Source organism: Vicia villosa, linkage group LG1 (genome assembly GCF_029867415.1).
Source record: "Vicia villosa cultivar HV-30 ecotype Madison, WI linkage group LG1, Vvil1.0, whole genome shotgun sequence".
NCBI classification, from domain to species: Eukaryota; Viridiplantae; Streptophyta; class Magnoliopsida; order Fabales; family Fabaceae; genus Vicia; species Vicia villosa.
Genome location: NC_081180.1, coordinates 5,156,422 through 5,178,743, shown reverse-complemented (window position 1 = coordinate 5,178,743; position 22,322 = coordinate 5,156,422). Strand labels below are relative to the sequence as shown.

At 34.0% G+C, this 22,322-nt stretch overlaps 2 protein-coding genes across 2 annotated transcripts; both read left to right on the top strand.

Annotated features, from left to right (window-relative positions):
- The first annotated feature begins 7,325 nt into the window (after window positions 1-7,325).
- LOC131627078 (polyadenylate-binding protein RBP45-like) lies at window positions 7,326-11,922 on the top strand. Its single transcript, XM_058897906.1, has 6 exons — window positions 7,326-7,736; window positions 8,765-9,233; window positions 10,954-11,018; window positions 11,092-11,222; window positions 11,322-11,418; window positions 11,520-11,922. Exons 1-6 carry the CDS (start codon window positions 7,443-7,445, stop codon window positions 11,697-11,699), a joined length of 1,236 nt encoding a protein of 411 aa, XP_058753889.1. The 5' UTR covers window positions 7,326-7,442; the 3' UTR covers window positions 11,700-11,922.
- A 3,614-nt stretch (window positions 11,923-15,536) lies between these two features.
- On the top strand, window positions 15,537-18,236 carry LOC131651379 (protein FAR1-RELATED SEQUENCE 5-like). Its single transcript, XM_058921277.1, has 2 exons — window positions 15,537-15,584; window positions 15,678-18,236. Exons 1-2 carry the CDS (start codon window positions 15,537-15,539, stop codon window positions 18,234-18,236), a joined length of 2,607 nt encoding a protein of 868 aa, XP_058777260.1.
- The last annotated feature ends 4,086 nt before the right edge of the window (window positions 18,237-22,322 follow it).

Here is a 22,322-nt window from a genome sequence, read left to right as displayed (position 1 = left end):
TTAATACATATTAATTTTATGGTTTGCTTTTGATTTACGATGCATGTGCATGTTTATAAAGTTTCTTGTTTTTGTATGGTTCAATGAAGTTTTCGAAAATGTGACTCGAAAGTTACCTTTTTTATAACTAAACGCGTGGTTTATTCGGATATGTGACTCCGAACTCACCCTTTTTGTAATAAAACGTCTTGTTTATTCAGATAGCATTTTTTTAATTTTTACTAATACATGATAAAGATTTTGTGGTCCAAAGTTACCCAATACTTGTATAAATAGGGTGTGTCTCAACCCTTATTTGCTACACCAAAACACTAAAACCAAAAAGAATGACTTCATAACCGCTTCCGTTTAGAGTCATCGAGGAAACGTCCCTCACAGATATGATATTCAAATTGAATACTCTGTTGCGCTATTTAGAAAATCGCAGAGCTGTCAAGCTCGAGTATCGCTCACCCTCATTTGACAGCGAAGGAAATGTCCATTTCACTGACCTTAAACTGAAGACGAATGAAGATCTAAAGGTTATGTGGAGTATTTTTCTCCGTTATGAATCATAGGGTCCGATTGAATGGATGCGAAGATTCCAAGACCCATCCAGGATATAATTATTATTAGGGGTGTAATTGGATCGGTTTGGACCCGTTTTGGTAAAAAAAAAGGTCCAAACCGATGATATCTCTATCGGTTTGGTTTGGGTTGATTTTTAACATTTTTTAAAAATAGAACCAAACCAAACTAACCAGTTTGGTTTGGTTCGGTTGATCGGTTTACAATGTTTTTTTCAAACATTATATGCATCAATGTATTCTCCATTATTGTGTTTTTTCAGTGTATTTTATGCTATTATTTTTTTTAAATAATACATTTTATGTAATTTATTTTATGCTCTATTTTTTCAAACCGAATACAAGTTGCTCTTAATCCACACGAAACATGGATAAGATTTTCATTGCATCATAAAATATGTTCACTATCAAATATAAAAGTTGACACTTGACATTAGAAATTTGGGAAGGGATTTGAAAACTTAACAAATAGAACACAACAAAATCCACATCAAAATATTTTGTAACAAGACTAGAAGGAATTTTTTGAAGAAGAAACAAAAAAGATAAAAACAAAATATAAAAATTAATGAAGAAAACATGAACACGAAGAAGGCAACCATAACATACCATAACGACAATATAGAGAGCAACAATTATGGTGGGCAACGATAGTGTATTTTAGTGAAAGCAAGTTTTATTGACTTATGGTTTCTATTTTCTATGTTTTCGAGCTTGGTTCTAGATGCGTGTTTTGCTGAAACGCAGGAAGTGTAAATAAATATGGAGAATGATTGGACTCATACAAAATTTTGGCTTAATGATGGTTGGAATAAAAGATTTAGAGCGTAATTATATCTATTGGTTCGGTTCATCGATTTGGTGGTTCCTAAAAACTAAAACCGAGAACCGAATCAAACCACATCGGTTTTTATTGGTTTGGTCTGGTTTTTGAACTGAACTAGAAATAATCGATTGTATTTCGGTTTGGTTTGGTTTGGTTTGGATTGTCCGTTTAATTGGTTTTTTTTATCCTCTTACATTATGTTGCAACATCCCAATGAAATGGTTATTTACTATTGAATTTTATTTCGTGACTATCTATGTAATGAATGTTTTTATTTAATGAAATGTTGATGTTTTTGTTGGTGTTGGAATGTTTTTTATTTTGCTGACATGTTTCCATTCATGCTGGTTTGGTTGAGTTTTAGAAGTAGGTCTATTTCGGAGATGCATCTCCGAACATACCCTTAAAATTACTTTGGAGACGTATCTCCGAATTTTGTTGTAAAAAATTTGGTTTTTGGTGCGTCTGGAGATGCATCTTGAAAAATAAGGGGCATTTTGAGAATTTCGCGCAGAATTTGGGAGAATGTATAAGAGTGGAATGAAAAATTGCAGATAAAATCCATTCAATCCATCTATTAACATTGTAATGCCCCAAATAACTTATTTAGTATTTTAATCGGTCGTTCGTGATATGATTATGTGATAATTGATAGATTATGTGCATATTATTTATTATTTTAATCAATCATCCGTGATATTATTTTAATCTTAATAATACTATCCCCATATCTGGTTGGTGACACAAACTCTCCAAATTATTTCTTTACTATCATTTGTCTTCTCCTCAATAATATTATCCCCATAATCATGATTAGAGTGAGGATATCATTTGAGGAGAAGAGAAATGATAGTAAAGAAATAATTCATAGAGTTTCTGTCACCAGCAGATATGGGGATAGTATTATTGAGATTCGAAAGTGAAAATATAGGGAACCTCAATGTGGTGAGATTTAAGGAAAACTAATGGTTTATGAATGTTGTTAAAATCCTCTAGATGAGTAAAGATTTCCTTTGGGACAAAATGATTTGTAATGAAGTTGGTATGTTAGCATTTCCTGAGTTGGAGGATACTTAACAATTGTGTGGTACTAAGTGGTGTAAAGGGCTATGTAATCGGGTAGTGGTGTCTCATCGATGAGATCGAATGATAAGTAAATTATGGGAGCAAATGTGAATCTCATAGGACATTATTGGACCAAGGTGCTTAAGGTGACTTGGAGCACAAGTTCTAAATAAACGTTATTATAGTTTAGATACGATGGTTTATGCCTCACCATGATTGTCGGCTATCTGTTGACAAATTGAGGAACTGATTGTTGGTAGTAGACGGGATGGTGTTGGATGGGATATACTTGTCTGACTAACTTGATGGTGTGTAATTGTTTGGCGTTCTATCGAGAGGATAATTGTTCACCATTTCGTGAGAACCTAATGTAAAAGTGGCTAGATTATTGAACAGTTCGGAGACTTGAATTTGTATGTGAGCTAACGCCACGAAGAGGAAGCTTGAGGGTATCAAAGGTGAATAATGATTTTCTGGTAGATAGTAAAGAGAGTCAGAAGCTAGATGTGAAACTTGTAGATCCGATAGTTGATAGAAATCAAAATGAGGATATTTACTTGAGGTAGATGCTCAGAGTGACGCAACAGAAGTGTGATGTGGCATAGTTTGTTATGTGGTGTGACTTGTTAGGAGGCAAAGGTTAAACATTAGAAGCCTACGTGACTGGTGCAAACCATTGGACATTCCAAAATGAAAGTGATAGGTCAAAGATATTAGATATTAGTCTTGTTGCTACCATGTCAATAGATATAGTGATTTGCATGTTCGATTGGTAGATTGTTGATATCATGATGTTATATTATTGTAAGTTCATGTGGTGTGATATCTAACTCTAAACGTGTTCGTTGTGAATTGTTGTGATGACATAATATGTGTTGATTTTGAATTGATGTTATGTGATGTTATAATGGTGTGGTTGCTGCTATTGTTATGTTGTTGTTGGTTGGTTATTGATTGTTGGGAATAATGAGTAATGTTATGGGTCACGACGAAGTTTGGTTATGTTGTTATGTTAATGTCACTATAAATATGACATGACAATGTAAATGGTGTTGTTTTTGCTTTGTTGATGATTAGACATACATAGATATGAGAGTACCATTGTGTATGTGTTTTTGTTGTTGTTAATGTTGTTATGATGATAAGGTGATGATTTATCAATGATGTTGCATGTCCAAGTATAAACGCGCTATGTTGATGATTATTATGTGTTGAGAACACACTTGACTCGCTGAGGACGAATCTATGTATGTTGTTGTTGTTGCTAAGTTGAAATGTTGTTACGTTGAAATGTTGTTAAATGGTTACTCTGTTTGTTAGTTGTTATGTCGCGAAGATGTTGAATGATTATCACATGTATTTGGGTGAATCTTGTTGTGTTATCTCTATATCTAAATGAATGGTAATCGAAGTGTTACCAAATATGACTTGGGGGTCAGAGAATAATATATATATATATATATATATATATATATATATATATATATATATATATATATATATATATATATATATATATATATATATAACATTTCATCACGATTAGAATAGATAATCGTTGTGGAAAGTACCCAGAGCTTATTATATAATATGTAGGTTGCTTGTTTTTTCATACACGTCTCTAAAGAAATGCAACCATTTAAATTGAAGAAGAAGTATATAATCTAATAATTAAACTATTCTTGGAAAACAACTTAAACAAACCACTATTTTTGAAGTGCATACATGTCACAACTCATATCTTGCTCTTTAACATTTAGAATATGATTCAATGGTATAAGTCCTTCATGTCATCGATTCCTTGGCTTCTAGTTTAATTTGAATAACAATAATTTATTGGCCAAGTCTACCTCATCGTTCATGATGATTGTGACGAAGACTTATCTTCATAACAATCATGATGATAAGTGACGATGATAAGGTAGACTTCACAAATAAATTTATGTTATTCAAATTAAACTATAAGAGAAGATATCGATGTAATGAAGGAATTAGGTCATTGAATCACATTCTATAGGTTAAAGAGCGTGATGTGAGTTATGAGACGAATGCAATTCGTAAAAACAGATTAATATAAGTAGATTTTCAAATACAACTTAATGTTTCAGATTATAAGTTTCTATGTAAATTTAAATGAATATATTTTCAGTGAAGGGTTAGTGAAACAAACAATCTACATACAATATAATAAACTCAACTTGATATTCTATCAATCTGCCAGAAAATTTAAATAACAAAACATTACTAAGTCACAAGAAAGCCTCTTTCTTGTGACTTAGCAATGTTTTGTTTTTGTTTTAAGAACATTAATCAACAACAATAACATACATTAAAATTTATCAATAACACAACAATAACATGCAACAACATTAAAAATCATACCTTTTATAAACAAAACACTAACAACATACAACAATACAAGATATAATAAAATGTTTCAAGAATAAATCTTTTATTGAAAACAATCATAAAACTGAAATTAATGATGAAGTTCATCTAGTTTATTATGCTATGAAAAAGAAATACAAGGTGGATGAAGTTTACACAATAGCTTTATACTTCTTGTATTGTTTTTCATAGCAATATAAACCATATGTACCATAACAAAAGTATGTGATTTGTTAAGGTGGTTTTCTTTATTCACTTTTCCTATAAATAAAAAAAATTAACACCACAACATTAACAACATTACATGGAACATTCACCAAATGAAAATACGAGAAACCATTTTTAGCAAGAAATGTAAATGAAATCAGAGCATAAGTTTAATGAACGAACCTGAAGGTAGCGATTGGTGAAGACGAAAATGAATGTTGTAGTATGTGTGATGAGTGACATGGATGTTAAGGTTTTTTTTAGAGAGAGAAGAGTCATATGTGTTATGTTTTTTTTAGAGAAACGACTCTTATGTACCGAGTGAGAGATACTTTCGCTTATATACTAATAAAATATCACTTGTCATTGGGTTGACATGATGAATCATGATAAAATGATTGGACATTACACCACAGTTGACTAATTTAACTGTGGTGATATACAAGGACATTAACTTTTTGTGACGATAAAATGGTATGTTGAAGGAGCAGAGATTCGAACCCTGTAACTCCTAGTACATTTTACTACGAATTTCAACATTCACCGTAGTGAAATATCTTTTCGTAAAAATCCAAAAAAGCGTAAAAAAAACGAGATTCCACAACGATTAACGAAATGTCGTTGTAATATTGTTTGACAAAAGGTGTTTTCCGTAATAGTGAAAGATGATGTTTCTTTATGCCATTTCTCAACAAATGTTGCCTGCATGCCATGAATGACGATGCTGTACCCGGAAAAACACAGATCGAAAAAGCCGGAGTACCGAAAAACAATTAGGAACCACTCTTCCTTAGGATGAGTAAGCTTGTAAATCTTTATGGCATGGTTAATAGATTCTAAACACTCGCGTTCACGTTAAAAAGAAAATATAACATTCTCAATCAAATTGAATTATGTTAAAATATAAAAATAATAACTATTAAGAAATATACCTCTCCGGCCCAAACATGCGGAGTTACATGATCTCTGACATATATTAGTAATGACTTGTTAGTGGGCCCTCATGGATAAGAGTCTGCAAGTGGAGGGAGATCATCACGTGCAGCTGAAGCCTCCTCCTCCTTGTGCACACGAGTATGGAACGACCCCTGTGATAGTCGGCTCCTAGAAGCTGATGCTTCCCCGTCGTGAGGCCTAGGGATGGCTCCTTCTTAGCTCTAGCATGCTCGTGTTGAAGAGCCCTCTCGTGGCGAGCGAGCGCGGTTAGAGTTTCATGGTCGAGTCTCATTCTGTTGTTGTTTGCAATCATTCTCCTTGAAAAAAAAGAGACATTAGTGTATCAGGAAGGAAAAATTCAAAGATGCATCTCCAAATACCAGAAAGGATCCATTTCGAAGATGCATCTCCGAAAAAGCTTCATTTTTTATTTCAATGGCAGAAACATCTTTTACACTTGCCCTAACCAACCAAAAATCATCCAAATCAAAGAAACATCTCTTACACATTACCTATTTTGAATGCTAATAATACTTAATGCATTAAAAATAATATATTTTACCTAATAAATTAATCAGAACTCAAAATAAGTTAAATGAGAAACTTACTTAAAACAGTGTTGATAAGGATGCAATATGTTAAATGTAGTTGGTAGAAAAAGTTGGGATTGGTAAGATAGAAGTATAAGTTCTTATGTTGCTTGAAAAGTTGACTTGAACAATGTTGCTCACGAGCTCCATCAACAAAGCCCTAATTCACATTTGAGGTGCTCACCTCGATATACATAATACCCAGATGAAAAAAGACATTAGTTTATTCCAAAATTATTCCTGCAAAGTAACCCAACTAGGGGTGGGTGGCTCGACCCGTCTAATGCCCGCAAAAAAAGAGCGGGGGCGGGTAAGTCCGCCAAGTGAAAATGGACATAAAAGTCTATTTAAATATGACAAATAAAGGAGAATAGTTAGATATAGTTCCTTAAGTGTGATTTGTAGTATTTTCCAATGAAAATATGACAAACGTATAATTTTCTCATATTTGAATTTTTTTTTTATTTTCACTTTTTAAATGATTTTAAAGTAAATCACATCTAAAAAAAAATTAAAATACACTTGTCATATTTTCATTGACAAATAACATAAATTTAAGTTTTCTACTAAATTAAAATCTAATTACCATAAAAAATAATCTACTAAAATAAAATCTAATTACTATAAAAAAAATAATCTAATTCTTATATAGAACATAAATAAAATAAAATCTTTATAAAATAAAATAAAATCTAATCCAGTAAGATGCTAATATTGACACGCATCCTGGTTAGGGTTTGAGTCTCCACCACTCTTTAAAAAGCGCACACAACACCCACACATCACTTCCTTCTTTCCCTCCGTTCCCTCTTCTTTCTTCTCTCTCTCAAATTTTCAGATTCAATCAAACCAAAACCAGAGAAGATGATGCAACCCGGCGGCCCTGGCATGGCTCCACCCACCATCCCCCAACAACACCAACAATACCAACAGCAACACCAACAACAACCCTACATGATGATGCCTCCACAGCATCAGCCTCAAACCCAGCCTCCTCAGATGTGGGGCCCCTCTCCTCAGGCTCCTCCTCAATCTGCGCCGCCTCAACAACAGGCTCAGCCGGCTAGCGCTGATGAGGTTCGGACTCTTTGGATCGGTGATTTGCAGTACTGGATGGACGAGAATTATCTCTACCAATGTTTCTCACACACCGGCGAGGTATAACCGTTTTTTTTTCTTCATCTTTTTCAAATCTCGTTTAATATTTTTCAAGCCTTTTGTTCTGTTTTATATTTTGAAAATTTGATTTGAATTGTTATAATATAGTTTTAGATCTATAGAACATGATTCGGAGAAATCGATTGTACTCTCTTTTGTTAGGGTTTGTATTTTAGTTGAAGCTAGAAATTCATGTGAATAGGAACGCACGATTTAACTGTTATTTTAATATACGTTTTTATTTTAAATCTCCTTTAATATTCAATCCTTTTATTTTGTTATATATGCTTTTGAAATTTAGATTTGAATTCTTATGATATGGTTTTAGATCTATATAACACGATTCAGATAAATTGATTGTACTTTCTCTTATTAGGGTTTGTATATTAGTTGTAATCGATTCAGCGAAATCGGTTGTACCCTCTCTTGTTAGGGTTTGTATATTAGTTGAACACGGTTTGGCGAAATCGGTTGTACCATCTCTTGTTAGGGTTTGTATATTAGTTGAACACGGTTTGGCGAAATCGGTTGTACCATCTCTTGTTAGGGTTTGTATATTATTTTAACACCATTCGGATAAATCGATTGTACTGTCTCTTGTTAGGGTTTATATTTTAGTTGAAGCACAAAATTTATGTGAACGGGGATGAATGAATTAGATGTTATCATTTAGATTTTAGTGCCTTTTCATGTTCTATGTTTCCAAGACATTAGTGTTATCATTTAGATTTTATTCTGTCCTTATAAATTGGATTGCTTTGTTTACAAGATTTGTTCTGTCTGTAGAAATTGGGTTGCTTTGTTTACATTATCTGTTCTGTTTAGTAGAAATTGGGTTGCTCTGTTCTTAGTATTATGCTTATAATTGAACTATTAATTATTCTCGGCAATTGTTATTATTATACTTGTAATTTTTGCTATGTTGACTGTGAAACTGATATGTAGACCTAGATTGGTTAGTTAGTCTCTGGTGGTGGTTTGAGGTCATTCTGTTTATTATTGAAAGAATTTGTGTTGTTTGTTTGCAGGTTGGATCTGTTAAAGTTATTCGCAATAAGCAGACTAATCAATCCGAAGGCTATGGATTTCTTGAGTTTACTAGCCGTTCTGGTGCTGAGAGAGTACTTCAATCCTTTAATGGCACCATTATGCCAAATGGTGGGCAGAATTTCAGATTGAACTGGGCAACTTTTAGTTCCGGTGAGAAGCGTCACGATGATTCTCCTGATCATACCATATTTGTTGGAGACTTGGCTGCTGATGTTACTGATTATCATCTGACGGAAGTATTTAGAACTCGGTATAACTCAGTTAAGGGGGCCAAAGTTGTAATTGATAGGCTCACTGGCAGGACAAAAGGTTATGGTTTTGTCAGGTTTGCAGATGAGAGTGAACAGATGAGGGCTATGACTGAAATGCAAGGGGTTCTTTGTTCGACAAGACCCATGCGTATTGGACCAGCTTCTAACAAAAACGTTAACACACAGACGTCAAAAGGTTTGTCTTTTTATTGGTCATTATATGTTGACCTTCATCAAGAAAAATTTGAGTTGTTATCCCTAAGGATGCCAATACTTGTTTATGAATATATAGTGTTTGGTTTTTATGCTTTATGCTCATGTTATCTTATTGTGTGTATCCTAGATAGATATTATCCTTTATTAGATGATAAGTTTCAGTCAGGCTCTTGAAGATATGCTGTCCAAACTCAATTCTTATTCGTAATTTCGTTTCAAAATTTGGGCTAAGTAAATGATATAGAATAATAAAATCTTATCGAACTCCTGTTGTCTCAAAGCAGGGTGTCAAGAGGCTCTGTCATCTCGGAGCCTGGAACTGATTTCAGATGAAATGGTTACCATTTTAGTGCATGGCCTTGTGTAGGTCAGTAATCCGTTTATGTCTCGCCCATTATTTTTTGGTGGCATTTTCTTTTCCGCCTATATTCCGCACCTTTTCTGTTTACTTCTCTTTTCCATTCTTTTTGTTGGCGCTGGCTTTTCAGCCTAATTACATACCGCAGCTTTTTAATTTTTCAGCCCACCGTTCTTTGTTTCAGCTCTTAATTTTTATTCTTTTGAGCTTACTTCGTTTGGTATTTAAGTTTTACCGAATTCTTAGTTCTTGCTTTAGAACTAGTGATTATTATTTTTTTTTGCAAGATTTATCTTTTCTACAGCAAATCTCTTTTTACTTTTCATTAATTTTGCTTCATCTATCTGATGCTTTAAAAATTTAAGTTTCCAATCTCAAATGCACAAGGGGGAATATAGTGGAATCCTAGTCTTTAGTGCTTTAATTTTGTAGAATCTGTACTATGCAGACTTGGTCTTTAGTGCTTTTGTTTTGTAGAATCTGTATTGTGCAGATTAGTTGTTTGCTGTCCGGTTATTTAATTTTTGTCATTATGCTATGGCTATTTCGCTATCATATTTTGGCAAGTTTCTCTGCACTGTTCAGGGTATTTAATTTGTTATTTATCATACAATGCTCAGTCCAATGTATAGTCTAGTCACTCAGAATTTCAACTTGATGCCTTATTTGTTGCATCTAAAACCCGTCTTATGTGCATGCTTTTGGAATTAGTAGTGTGCAGCTGAAATTGAATATCCAAAATATCTACATAGATGGTTTGACCGATTATACAAATTATGCTCAGAAATATAAGTTGTGCATTTTATATTATTGATTTCCCCCTCTGAAGTGGTTACTTCCAAGTTTTATGTCAATTATCTTTTTCTTTTATTTGACTTTGAAGATGAACACTGTGCTCTCATTTCAACATTGGCGGTTTGTGTAAGGCACTGACTGACCTAATTATTGCTCCTCAACCTTTTGTGCTTCCCTTCTGTTTTATTTTTTTTAATGTTATTCATCCTACCCTTCACATAGTGAATTGAATGCGTTTTTTATTTATACAGACTACATTTCTATTTATTAAATTTCCAGTTATTTCTTGCTTCTGAATTCCCTATTCATGTATGCATGCTTTTGGAATGAATCATCAGTGGCTGAAATTGATTGTTCAAAGCATCAGTATAGCTATTTTTACCGAATATATGAACAGATTATTCTTGAAAATTCCGTCTCCAGGAATATAAGTTGTGCATTTTATATATGCAATAAATGTTTATTTTCTTGTTTTTTTCGTAATGAACTGGTTCATTCCATGTTTTATTTCATTCATCTTTTATGTGGTTTTACTTTTAAAATGCAGCTTCATCATATCAGAGTCCCCAAGGAGGAGGGGCACAGAACGAGAATGATCCAAATAATACAACTGTGCGTACTTCTTTGTTACATAGAAACTATTCTCCTATGTACCTGTTTGTAACCCGATTTCTTTTCATTGCAGATTTTTGTTGGCAATTTGGATCCTAATGTCACAGATGATCATTTGAAACAAGTCTTTGGGCAATATGGAGAACTTGTTCATGTGAAGATTCCGTCAGGCAAGAGATGTGGGTTTGTCCAATTTGCAGACAGGTAAACTAATCATTTAGAATTTTGATATTTATCTTGTGATGGAATTACTTCCCGTGTCTATTTAGTGTGCTGATTGTGCCACCATATTTCATATATCAGGAGCTCTGCAGAGGAGGCACTGCGAGTTTTAAATGGGACCCTTCTAGGTGGACAAAATGTTCGACTTTCATGGGGCCGAAGCCCAGCAAACAAACAGGTAATAATTTTGAAACTATAATGTAAATCTGACCTGCATTTTTTTGCAACTTTTTAGCTGATTTTGATCTAATGGATTTGTATTTCATTCCTGATTTTCAGACTCAACAGGATCCAAACCAGTGGAATGGAAGCAGTGGATACTTTGGATATCCCCAGGGTTATGAAAATTATGGTTATGCCCCTGCTGCCGGACAGGACCCCAATATGTATGGCAGTTACCCTGCAGGGTATGCTAACTACCAACCTCCTCAGCAGCAACAACAATTAGGATATAGCTAAAAAGTTCTGCTCCAAATTTTCCGTTCTGTACTTTCTATGATACTTAATTTTGTTTGCTTCTCTTTTTGTGTCTTGTGGGATTTGAAATCCAACTTGCTCTTTGTTTTTGTTTAACTTCATCCCTCCTATGATTGCTAAGAACATTGATATTTTATGCGGTCCTTATGTAACATTAAAATATTGTTTGCTGAATGCTTTTATCTATATTTTATGATTTGCTCCATTTTCAAACTCTATCTATGGTACATGATTTAGATTTTTAATTTCTTTAAGCGCTTCAATTAAAATTTTCTTGTTAAATGTTTTGTTATTTATGTATGTTTAGAATGGAGATACTTTTATTGTATTGGTAACTTAGTATTGCTATTTTTTGCCCTCGACCTTGGTTTGAATAGTCTGACAGAGTAGTCTATTCAGGTTGCTTATACGGTTTTTATTCACCGTACAGAATACTATACACATTAGTTCTTAGTTAACCGACGGCGATGGTTATCATGCATTTGAATGTGGTTGACAAAATTCCTTGGAATGTTTATAAATTATATTTAGTTTAAATATTTAAAATAAAAAATAAAGAAATTAAATAAATAAAAGTAGAAGTTATTGGAGGTTACATCTTATTCTCATAGGAATATAAGATTTCATAGAAAATGAAAAAAATCAAGTGTAAATTAAGTTCCATGTAAAAAATTAATGTGAGATCCTCGGGAATAAATTAAGAATCTAGAAAACAAACACACCTAAAGCTTTGTGGGATATTTTTCTTAACCTTATGTTTGGTAAATAGTTTAAATTTCTTTATAAATTATATTTAGTTTAAATATTTAAAATAAAAAATAAAGAAATTAAATAAATAAAAATAAAAGTTATTGGAGGTTACATCTTATTCTCATGGGAATATAAAATTTCATAGAAAATGATTTTTGATAGAAAATAAAAAAAATCAAGTGTAAATTAAGTTTCATGTAAAAAAAATTAATGTGAGATCCTCGGGAATAGGGGTGGAAATAGGCCAGGCCGATAACAGGGGCCTACAGGCTAGCCTATATAGGCTCAGGCCAGGCCACATATTATTTTTAAATAGAAAAGGCCTAGACTTTTTTATAAGCCTATTTAGTTAAAAAGGCTAGGCCTCAGGCTCTAAAAGAAGCCTTTTAAACCTATCAGGCCGGCCTATTTAAATAAATATGAATATTTTTTATTATCATTATGATATGTTTTATACTTTGAATTAAAATACATAAATAAAATTTGGTTATCTTGAAGAACTACTGAAAATAAGATGAAAACATCTCATGAACATTGTTTTCATAAGTTCTCTTAAACAAATAGTCTCCTAAACTTATGCTAAGAGGTAAGTTAAAACAAGTCAATGCAAATAAATTTTTAGTCTGTTGGTCTTTTAGTTATTTAGTATATTTAAACATTATTTTAATTGCTTATATACATATGTCTAAAACAAATAGGCTTTTATATAGGCTAACATGCTAACCAGGCCTTCGAAAAGGCCAGGCTCAGGCCTAAAAAATAAGCCTATGACAGGCCACAGGCCAGGCTTAGGCTTCATATTTTTTGACAGGCCAGGCTTAGGCTTGACAAAGCCTAGCTCGGCCCAGCCTATTTCCACCCCTACTCGGGAATAAATTAAGAATCTAGCTTTGTGGGATATTTGACAATTGAACATTATTGTTATAGAAAAAACGCTTCTCTGCACAAGAGCTGATCATTGTTATATGAGATATAATATGTGATGTGAGGTGTGACTCATTTTAAAGTTTTTTTATATTTTATATGGATATATATAAAATACAGATGAGTTATTTAAATAATTGGGTAGTATAAAATAATATAAAAAATTTAGTAGGTTTATTTAAAGAATTCAAATGAGTATAATACTATGCTCTTACAGATAAAGCACTCCGGATTGGGCGCTTCAAACTTTTTGAAAAGCCAAACAATTTTTCTCAGAAATTGAGATTTAACACAATTGATCTCTTCATCTATACAATTAAACTCAAGAAGTATAGATAATGTAGTTTAATATATCTCTTTTCATTGTTATCCTATGTCTAATTGCAATAAAATTTTTAAAAGGATAATGGGCATGTTTTAGTTTTGTAAAAATGTTTTAGTTTTTAAAATTTGAAAACAATAAAATTTGTTTGGTTGTTTAATTTTACAAAATTATATTTGAAAATTATTCTTTATTTTAGAGTTTTAACAACAAAAAAAATTAGAATAAGTTTTAGAAGTTTTGGTTTTTTATTTTTAGTTTTAAAAATTAAGAATAAAAAAATAAGGGAAAAATAATACACTTCCTATTAATGAAAAATTTACAAAATTACACGGCTTAATTTTTAAAAAACTTTTTTAAAACGAATTTACAATTTTAAGAACTAAAAATTAAAATTAATTCAAACCAGCCCTAAACTATTAATCATGTAATTTTCCCTTCAGTGGGATCTTTTCCAAACTAAATACTTATTGTTTTTAACTATTTTAAATACACATGACAATTACATAGGGTATCAAATGTCCAGGTGCCCGATGTTGCCATGGTGTTGTTAAATTGGTTATTGATGAAGTGGATGTTTGTAAATAGGTTATCAATGTTGCCAAACTGAATGTTGGTGATCATGTTGTTAAATTTTTTTTACCAAACTGATGAAGTAGATGTTTGTAAATATGTTATCGGTGAACATATGTTTATCTTAAAAAATGATATAATTAATAGGTTCATGGTGAAGCATATGCTTAATGGGTACGTGGTGAAGCAGTTATGTTACATATTACCATAGTAATCGAGAGGTATGATTCAGGTTTTAATAGAATAATGTTTTTATTGTGTTAGATTATGAATGAGGTGATCAATGTAAAAACAAATGGAGGGATGAAAATATAGATGTTTATTCTGGTTATTCGTTACCATCTGTCTTTAGATGTTTGGAATCTTTCAATGGTTTATGTAGTACACAACCATGATTTGGATTGCAAGTTAAAAAGTAATTTTTTTTTTTTTTACTTATTTAAATGTTGAAGAGAAGAAGTTTGTTTCTGAATGAACACAATTCTTCTAAATAACATTATGAAGACTTTGAAAAGAAAGGGGGTTCAAATGTGTGTCTAATATTAAGTAAGTTTATGACATTTAACATAGAAATAACAAAATTATAACACGTTAAAAATTGAAAGGTAACACTTGTTAATTTTTTTTGGATGAACATCAATATCTATGTATGAAATGTTTGGTGATTCAAAAATCGTCAAGTTGTTCAATTTTTTTTATAACTATATTGCTTTATGGATTCAACGTACACGACTAATAAATACAAATTAGATTCAACCTCCAAGTGACTAACATCTAACTCTTGGCGCCGTCTAAGGTGAGCAACGTGGATAGGTCTCTCACCGTGAGAGACCATTTTTTCCTTTTTTTTTTTTTCAAATGAACAAGAGCCGTTAGATTAGCTGTCCCTAATGGTCACTCACTTCACTAACACACACCATATCACCACCATCCCTTACACCTTTTGCAAACGTACAACACACCTTTCTTCACCGTCCTTCTTCCACTGTGTCCTTCTTCCATTGTCCTTCTTCATTTCTTTTTCTGCATCCATTACTCTTCTGCGTTTTATTTTTCTGAAACCATTTTCTTCTTCATTTTCTTTTGTGCTCCCTTCTGATTTCTTCTTTTTGCGCTCCCTTCTGATTTCTTCTTTTGCGCTCCCTTCTGATTTCTTCTTCATTTCTTCCATTTTCGATCCTCTTCCATTAACGATTTGTGTCTGAAGCAAGTTTTTGTGCTTAGTAAAAGTAACAGATATTGAGTTAAAGATGGATGGTGGTGACGTTATTGGCCATGGAGTAATGCAAGTTAACTCTGTAAGTCAATTTTCAAATAATCTTATCTTGTGGTTGTAAGTTGTAACCCTAATTGATGGTTGATTTACTATTTAGTTATTTATATTTTTTTAGGAAGCACACGATGGGATTTTTCATGAGAATGGTCGTGTTAACGATGACGGTGAACTGGATTTTGTTAGTGATGGATGCTTGGATAATGTTGAATATGACAACAGAGTTGTTGATGAAGATTCTGAGTTTGAAGAAGTTGAATACTATGATGAAGATGCGGAAGAAGATAATGAATTTTACGGATGTGAATACGATGATGAAGATGGAGATGATGATGGCGAATTAGATGGTGATGATTATGATGACGAGATAGGTTCCGGTTATGTTAGTGGACACGAATATTGGAATACAGATTCAAACGGCGGTGGAATTTCTGGGGAAGGATCGGAATGGGGTTCAGACAGATTGAATGAATCGATATCTTCAGATCAACTTCCAGACGAATCATTTGTTGTTGACGAGTTTGACGACATTGCAAATATGGACATGTTTAACTTGCAATGTGATAATGTTTCGAAGCTGCAATTTGGAAGTCTGGAAATAGCTTACACATGGTACTGTTGGTTTGCAAAGATGAACGGTTTTGCAGTCCGTAAAGGTCAAGTTATTAAAAAAAAGAGTGGAGATGTTACTCAACAAACATTTCTTTGTAACCTTGCAGAATTTAGGCAAAACAAAGTAGATAATCGCAAACGTGGTCCGAGGCACGAAACCCGGTGTGGATGTGAAGCAAAATTTCGGGTTCATATTGATATAATTTCACACCGTTGGTATGTCACAGTTTTTACCTTTGAGCACAATCATGGAATGTTAAAGGAGAAGCACTGCAGGCTGTTGGCAGGTAATAGGAAGCTTAGTAAGTCAGATAAGATGCAAATTAAGAATTTTGGGAATGCCGGAATCAAAGTAACTCAAATGATTGGTTCATTCGCTAATGCTGCCGGGGGGTATGATAAGGTAGGATTTTTGAAGAAGGATGTACATAATCAAATTGCAAGACAAAGGAAAGAGATGTCTTCTGATGCTAAAGGTGTTGTCAGGTATCTTATTGATCTTCGTGTAATAGATCCATTGATGCTTGTTGCACACACGGTGGGTGCGGATGGAACGTTGCAAAACCTATTTTGGAGCGACGGTGAGAGTCAAAAGAATTATGAACTGTTTGGTGATGTGCTTGCTTTTGATGCTACCTACAAGAAAAATAAGTACAGGTGCCCATTTGTTGTTTTTTCTGGTGTTAATCACCATAACCAGACGATTATATTTGCTACTGCCATAGTTTCAAATGAGGTTGAAGGGACATATGTATGGTTGCTGGAGCAGTTTTTGGTTGCAATGAAAGGTAAGACACCTTTATCTGTAATAACGGACGGTGATGTTGCTATGAGAAATGCAATCAGGAAAGTCTTTCCCAACAGTTACCACAGGTTATGTGCATGGCATCTCCTACGAAATGCAATTTCCAACATTAGCAATCCCAATTTCATCCCTGTTTTCAAAAAATTAATGCTTGGTGATCACGATGTTTGGAAATTTGAGAGTCTGTGGAATGAAATGTTAGATAGGTTTGGGTTAGAAGATAATAATTGGATCAATGAATTGTACCAGAAAAGGAAGATGTGGGCAACAGCTCATATTAGGGGAAATTTCTTTGCAGGAATAAGAACGACATCGCGGTGCGAAGCATTTCATAGTCATATGGGACAGTTTGTACACTCGAGGATGAATATGACTGATTTTGTTAAGCAGTTCCATAGGTGTGTGGCATATTTTCGATTTAGAGAGGTTCAAGCTGATTTTGAATCCCAATATGGACAGGCAGTGTTGCATACCAATCTTAGGGCGCTTGAGAGGTCAGCATCAAAGCACTGGACAAAAGAGATATTTGAAATGGTACGATCTGTTATGAAAAAGGTAACCTTAACATCTGTATTAGATATTCAAGATATGGCATCAGTTACCATTTATGCGGTGACAAAATACAGAGACGAAGGGCATGGATGGCGTGTTTCCCACTGTCCATCGAATAACGATTTCAGATGCTCGTGTCTTAGAATGGAATCCATTGGGATTCCTTGTGAGCACATTGTTGCTGTGATGGTTTATCTTAATATTGTAGAATTTCCTGAGAATCTTGTGCTGAATCGTTGGTCATTATATGCGAAGGAGTCTATTAGTGGAAGTTATGAAGATGGTTCCCACTACTGGGATTCACATTTGGTTGCTAGACACGCTACTTTGGTGAATCTTAGTAAGGAGGTCGCTGACTTGTCATATATGGATGTTGATGATTACAAAAAATATTTAGAATATCTGACTAATGAACTTTGTAGGCTTAAATCGAAGTACAACAATGAAGATGTTCCAGATAACATACATGTTGAAGAGGAGTTGGTGAATATACTTAACCCTTCATGTTCAAGAAGCAAGGGTTGTGGACCAGGTACTGTTGGTACATCAGAGAGACCCAGGCGGACACAGACGTGTGGGATATGCGGTGCAGCTGGTCACAACAGAAGATGCTGCCCTACTCTTGGAGCAGATGGAGAGCCTCCTGCAGATAGTTCTTTACAATCAACATCTGTAAGGTTAAGTAATGACTATGGATTTTCAGTTTGAAATTCAGTGAAGTGATGAAGCAATGCCAAAATGATGTTATGCTGCTTGTTTGGCAAGGAAGGTGTCTGTTTCTGTTAAGAATGGGTTAAGAATGGGAATGTGGTGAAGTAAGAGGTGGTATTCGTAGTTTATTGTATTGGATAATATAATTGGCAGTTATACTGATTTTGTAATTTTGGGTGCTGTGTTGCAAATGTGGGATTTGTTTTGTAATAGGCATTTGGTATGCTTATTGTAACAGACATTGTGTCTTGTTAGTTTTAATATATCCAAGGCTTGAAGTTGATGTAATTGAAGAAGTGAATTGCTGTAATTTTATCCTAAAGCACATTGAAATTCATCTATTGTTGTATTGTAATTTCCCTAATTCAACATAATATATTTCATAAATTAATCAACAATGTTCTAAATATTACTTAGATAGAGTAAATTCATACTGTATTATTTGTGATAAAAATACAATGCACAATTTTGATTATGAAACCAGCCAAATTAAATTAAAATATAACAGCACCAAAATTTCTAAAGCAGTACAAATAAATAGGATTGCTTACCTGTACTATTTCAAAACTTTGGTACCTTTGGTGCAATATGAAAATGCAAAAATAAATAGCATAATTTTTCAATTCAATGGAACATAACAATTAAAGGTGCATCAACATAATTTAAATATTCTTCATGTTACATTTCTATTTTCCAATATCAGGTGCATCAACATAGTTTCAGTGGCAGCTACTATTATATCATCACTTTCCTCTAATCAAATGCTTTGGTGCAAGCACAGAAGCCTTAGGTGCAACCATTCAAACCGCTCCTTCAACAGCATTCGCTGCAGCCTACAGTTCAATCCACTGCCAATTACTTCACATAATGCGTTGTTGTTATTTGCCATCATCAATATATCCACACCCAAGGACACAACAACTAGCACATAACAATGTAAGCAACAGAAAGCAGCAAAGGGCGGTCCAAATTACACAAAACTGCATAAAGCAGCAAGCAAATTATCCTAAAAATATATTACAGACAATCATAGTAGTAGTTTCAATCAACAAAACATGGTCCACGCAGCCATCCAAATATCCAAACAAATGGCCACCGCACATTCTCATTGTCTAAGTCGCGGTTGTCATAACTTTCCAGTATTCCTTCGACTTCCGAATGAGCTCGTTGTTGCAGTCGTTATGGTTTCCCATAAGCAAACGCATAGTTACGGCCATCCTTGTGACAATCTCATTCATCTGGAAGTGAAATGTGAAATAGTTAACAAAGATTATTTTTGGGGTTAAATGGTGATAATTTATTGTAAACACAACACATCAGAATTGCCATATAATCATACCACACCAAGAGTGTTGCTTGTGAAGTTGTTCTGCATGTTCATCCACTCTACCACCCATAGTGCAGAGCTGTCGCTGCCAATACAACACAACGGGTTCAGTTTGACCAGTTGTATATGGAAAGTGATTGTCGATTGGAAGAAATTTGATACCTGGTTCCACAGTTTGGGATCCCCCTTGCCTCCACAATATCCCAGTATTCAAAGTCCGTCATCACGTGGAGTGAGAATGAACTTTCATACACCGTTTCCACCAGCTTATTTAGCGCAGCTCCCTGATAAATTAAGAAGATATAGCTTATTATAGCTTCTTTTCTCAAACATGTGATTATAAAATTCACTTATACTCACGATGTTTCTGATGGTGGACCTTCTTTCTGCGACCACGTCCTCGGTCAGATGCGAGTCCAAATGATAGATCTTGGGATCATCTAATGAAATGACCATGAGGTACCAGTGTCCACGCTGGTCTTCTACTGGGACATAAATCTATAACGTATATCAAATTTTTGAACAAATCCGTTAATTGGCTTATGTAAAAAAGGAGGCAGTGCATACAACATCTAACGATTAGAGACAATTAAATGAAACATTCTACCAATCTCAGGTGATCAAAACGAACAGCCCAGTCATCTTTGTAAAACATGTGTAATTCCTCATGACCATTATTTTTAACAACGTCTTCCTACAACCAACAGATAGTTTAATACATTAGCATGTGATTATCACTTATTAGTAAAGACTCATGTAAAATAAGCATCATGAATAATTTGGAGTTTATGGTAATTACCGCGAACGACGGAGGCAGGCACCATAAATTTTTGCATACGTTTTGGTGTTGTGACCACATCACCTTCAACGCCATCATCAGTATAATCTGTTCCAAGGTTGGAATTCATTTACACCAGTAACCAGTTAGCCAACAAACATAATACGTAAAATGATGGGTATGTGTATAGGTTAGAAATGTACCTCACTTGAAACCAACATTCCTGGACACATACACTCAAAATCAGCTCTGGTGTACGCTGTCCTACCAACCCTGAATATTGTATCACTGAAATACAACAACGGTTGTTAGTCATTGTTAAAGAGATTTCATAATAAGGTAATAAAATTCATGTCCACGTACGATGAGTCAAAGTCTTCTTGGAAGACATACGCACACACCCTGATTTCCGTTTGATCCAGTTTCATATCAGGGGAGGTCTTAACCGCGCATCTGAAATGCTGCTTAATATAGGACTTGTTAAGAATATCATACACAATCGACATAAACATTGTTCTTTCATAAGTACTGCTTAATGAATTTTGATTACCTTCGGGACCATTAAACCAGTACTGTTTCTGAATGCATTAGTCCTCCCAATAGCAACAGCTTTTTTAGCTCTACCGCCCGGAGATTGTCGTTTGACACCGAGTGATCTGGGAGTGGTTGCAGCTTTTCTCTGCAAGTTGCCAATAGCATTACCTGTAGGCCTCGACCCCTCTCCTGGTGATGGTGTGAATGAGAGCTTTCGACCCTTGGGAGTTGTTGATGTCGTCATCAGCTCCTTGTTTATTGAAATAAATATTAGAACAAATAATTTGAATAACATGGTAAATCAAGTGTTTAAAGTTTAAACAACATTAACGTAAAACCATGCAAATATATGAGTGGAAGGCATGTCACCTTTGCATTAAACCTTCGGCTATAATCACTACTGAATGGCTTGTTGGTGTTGTCGGCAACTTCTTTCCCACCCCTGTTTGAATCGGCATCAATGTATGGAAGTTTCTCATAGCTTGTGTTTTGCCGTTTGCAAACAGTATCGGTACGTACGTAGTTGTTATGGGAGACTGTTCTTTTTTTAGCATTCATTCTTTCCTCGGAGTCGTAATCAGATATGTTTATTGTACCAAAGTTCTTCAGCTTCTCCATCCCTCTGTCCATCATCTTTTCTTTGCCCCGATCATTTCCATCATCTTCTGCATCAGGGGAATATCCAGAGCTAGCATGGACAACTTTGTCTTTGAACCTTGGGCTACGCATTTCCCCACCTACTTTTTTTAGTATCTCTTTTTGATTGAACACAAGTTTGGTCATCATGTCGTTGTGAGAAATCTCCAGAATATCTATCCTGAAACTTAGTTTCTGCATCATACACAATGGTTGAACCATATCAGTAGTTATATAACACAAAAGTTCAACATAAAACGTTTCAACACAACTCTTATATCTCTTTTTTTATAAGCAATGGATTTTATTACTCAGCACCAGTAGTGCATTTCCACATTACAGAGTTGTATGAATATTACAACTCTTATATAGTTATATACTTATATTTTAAAAGCATGTTGGTTTCAAAAATGTTTAACTCCACGGCATCCAACACATCAGCTAACGTGACTTCTTTGGAGCTTACATCAGGTTTAAATGAGTCGTGATCTACATCTTGTCCAACCCTTGGAATGGTTGATGAACAAATCCTCTCGCCCATCTTTGAGGAGTTTTTGTCACCATCCCTACATAAACACCACAACCTTTATTACTTATGTACATGAACATATAAAAATGTAACACATAAAGACATACTAATAAATATTATTAAGAAGGAAAACTTGCATTCCGTTGTCTTTTGAATGGCCAGGGATCAACACAAAGTCGTTGCATCTTGTTGGTTCCATTGATAATGAGTGCTCTCTTGCTTGTTGTTTTTTTTTTTATAGAACTTGCTTGTTGTTGATGTTTGCTAATATAAAGAAAA